We start from the raw sequence: 1745 nt of genomic DNA on the forward strand, positions 1-1745 counted from the left end.
TTTTATTAATCAAAACGTAAGATCAATAAGTTCAAATATACAGAAAAATATAGAAGTATGCAAAAATGTCGGCATATTTAGATTCACCATATAAGTGAGATCATGTGGTATTTGTCTTTCTGTGCCTGGCTTATTTCACTTAACATAATGTCCTTCAAGTTCATCCATGTTGCTGTAAATGATGGGATTTCTTTCTTTTTTAAGGCTGAATTGTATTCCATTAAGTAAATATACCACATTTTCTAAATCTAAAAAAGTCGAACTCATAGAAGTAGAGATTAGAATGGTGATTACCAGGGGTTAGGGGTAGGAATTGGGGCGATGTTGGCTAAAGGATACAAAATTTCAGTTAGGAGGAATAAGTTCAAGAGAGCTGTCATACACTGTAGTGACTACAGTTAATAACAATGTATTGTATTCTTGAAAATCGCTAAGAGAATAGATTTTAAGTCCTCTCACCACAAAATAAGTATGTGAGATACTCGATTTAACCATTCCACAATGTATACGTATTTCAAAACATCACATTGTACACAATAAATATATGCAATTTATTATTAATTTTAAAAACAAATGGTTTAAAATGCTAACATTAGTCACTTCCATATGGTGAGATAATGGGCAATTTTTATTTCCTTCTTCCGCATATTTTTTATGCTTCCTAATTTTTGCCACTATCCATGAATTATGGACAGGGGACGGGGGGTTAAAATAATGTTTAGTCTTCTAGGCAGTGGATATTTAGGGCATTAAATCCAGGGCCTGACTCCACAGCTGAGATGCTACTTGTGGCGATCATCTTCTCCCAAGCTCCACATTTTAGCTTTGTACAGAGTGATGTCATTGTAGACCCTGAAGTGGTTCATCCTGTGGTCACGGCGTTCTGGGTCGACCAAGGCTTCTGAGTCCCACCCAATTTCCTGGTTTTCAGTCTGTGCCTCTGGGTACTTCTTCGTTGGCCCCTGGGCAGCATGGTGAATGAGATTCAGAAACCTGGCGTCTGCGGGTTCCTCCAGGTTATCATGCCAAGACATAGGCTTCCTCGTAATCCTGTGAACCTTGCGCAGGGGATTCACGTGGTACTGCGTGTAGAGTTTCTGGGTTCGTAACTCTTTGAGGTACAGCTCCCGCAAGATCTGGTTCTGATGGACCTCATCTGTGACCACCCTCTCTTTCGGGTGTCCCGCCATAGCCTTGGGGCTGCTCCGTGGGTCCAGGGCTCTCTCGGCGTCCTCTTACCACTCGCTTGGCTGCGGGCCTTCTGCAGTCTCTAGGCAACGGCACCCCACTCCGTCTCCAGGCAACAGCGTTCGTATGATACCGCTCTGGCCTCTCGGAATCCAGCCTCTTTACTAGAACCGCCTCTGGATACTGCCAGGAAAAAGGCTTGCCATCAACTGGCAAACCCAGGAGATAATGAACATAAAACTAGACCTCACGTTGTCCAACCACCTCCCTCCTTGAGAACAGATTCGATGCTTTTCACTCCCCTACCTTCTCTGCCCCTGGTCCTGCAGTTTGCCCCGTGGTTACAAACCAAGTTCCACGGAGAAGCCAGTTCAAATGCAGAGGCTTGTGCAGTCTGGCTGCCCAGGCAGGAGAGGAAAGGCGCAGGCCAGGCCGAATGTTCGCTTGCCATGGTCTTGGATTCCCCGTGTCTGCCAGGTCGCTGCTGGGAATCCACAGTCCTGGCAATTCTGGACCGCCTGGGAACTGCCCCAGTAGGAGGGAAACCATTTCTCCAG

General features: G+C 45.3%; 1 protein-coding gene across 1 annotated transcript; it reads right to left on the reverse strand.

The window, feature by feature from the left end:
• Nucleotides 1–527: 527 nt before the first annotated feature.
• Nucleotides 528–1332, reverse strand: LOC747868 (protein CFAP144P1). Its single transcript, XM_001170697.5, has one exon. It carries the CDS (start codon nucleotides 1188–1190, stop codon nucleotides 783–785), a length of 408 nt encoding a protein of 135 aa, XP_001170697.1. The 5' UTR covers nucleotides 1191–1332; the 3' UTR covers nucleotides 528–782.
• Nucleotides 1333–1745: the final 413 nt, after the last annotated feature.

Source organism: Pan troglodytes, chromosome 6, assembly GCF_028858775.2.
Source record: "Pan troglodytes isolate AG18354 chromosome 6, NHGRI_mPanTro3-v2.0_pri, whole genome shotgun sequence".
NCBI classification, from domain to species: domain Eukaryota; kingdom Metazoa; phylum Chordata; class Mammalia; order Primates; family Hominidae; genus Pan; species Pan troglodytes.

What these genes read in the sequence shown, in the direction of transcription:
- LOC747868 (XM_001170697.5), bottom strand. Translation starts at nt 1,190, where the DNA reads ATGGCGGGACACCCGAAAGAGAGGGTGGTCACAGATGAGGTCCATCAG.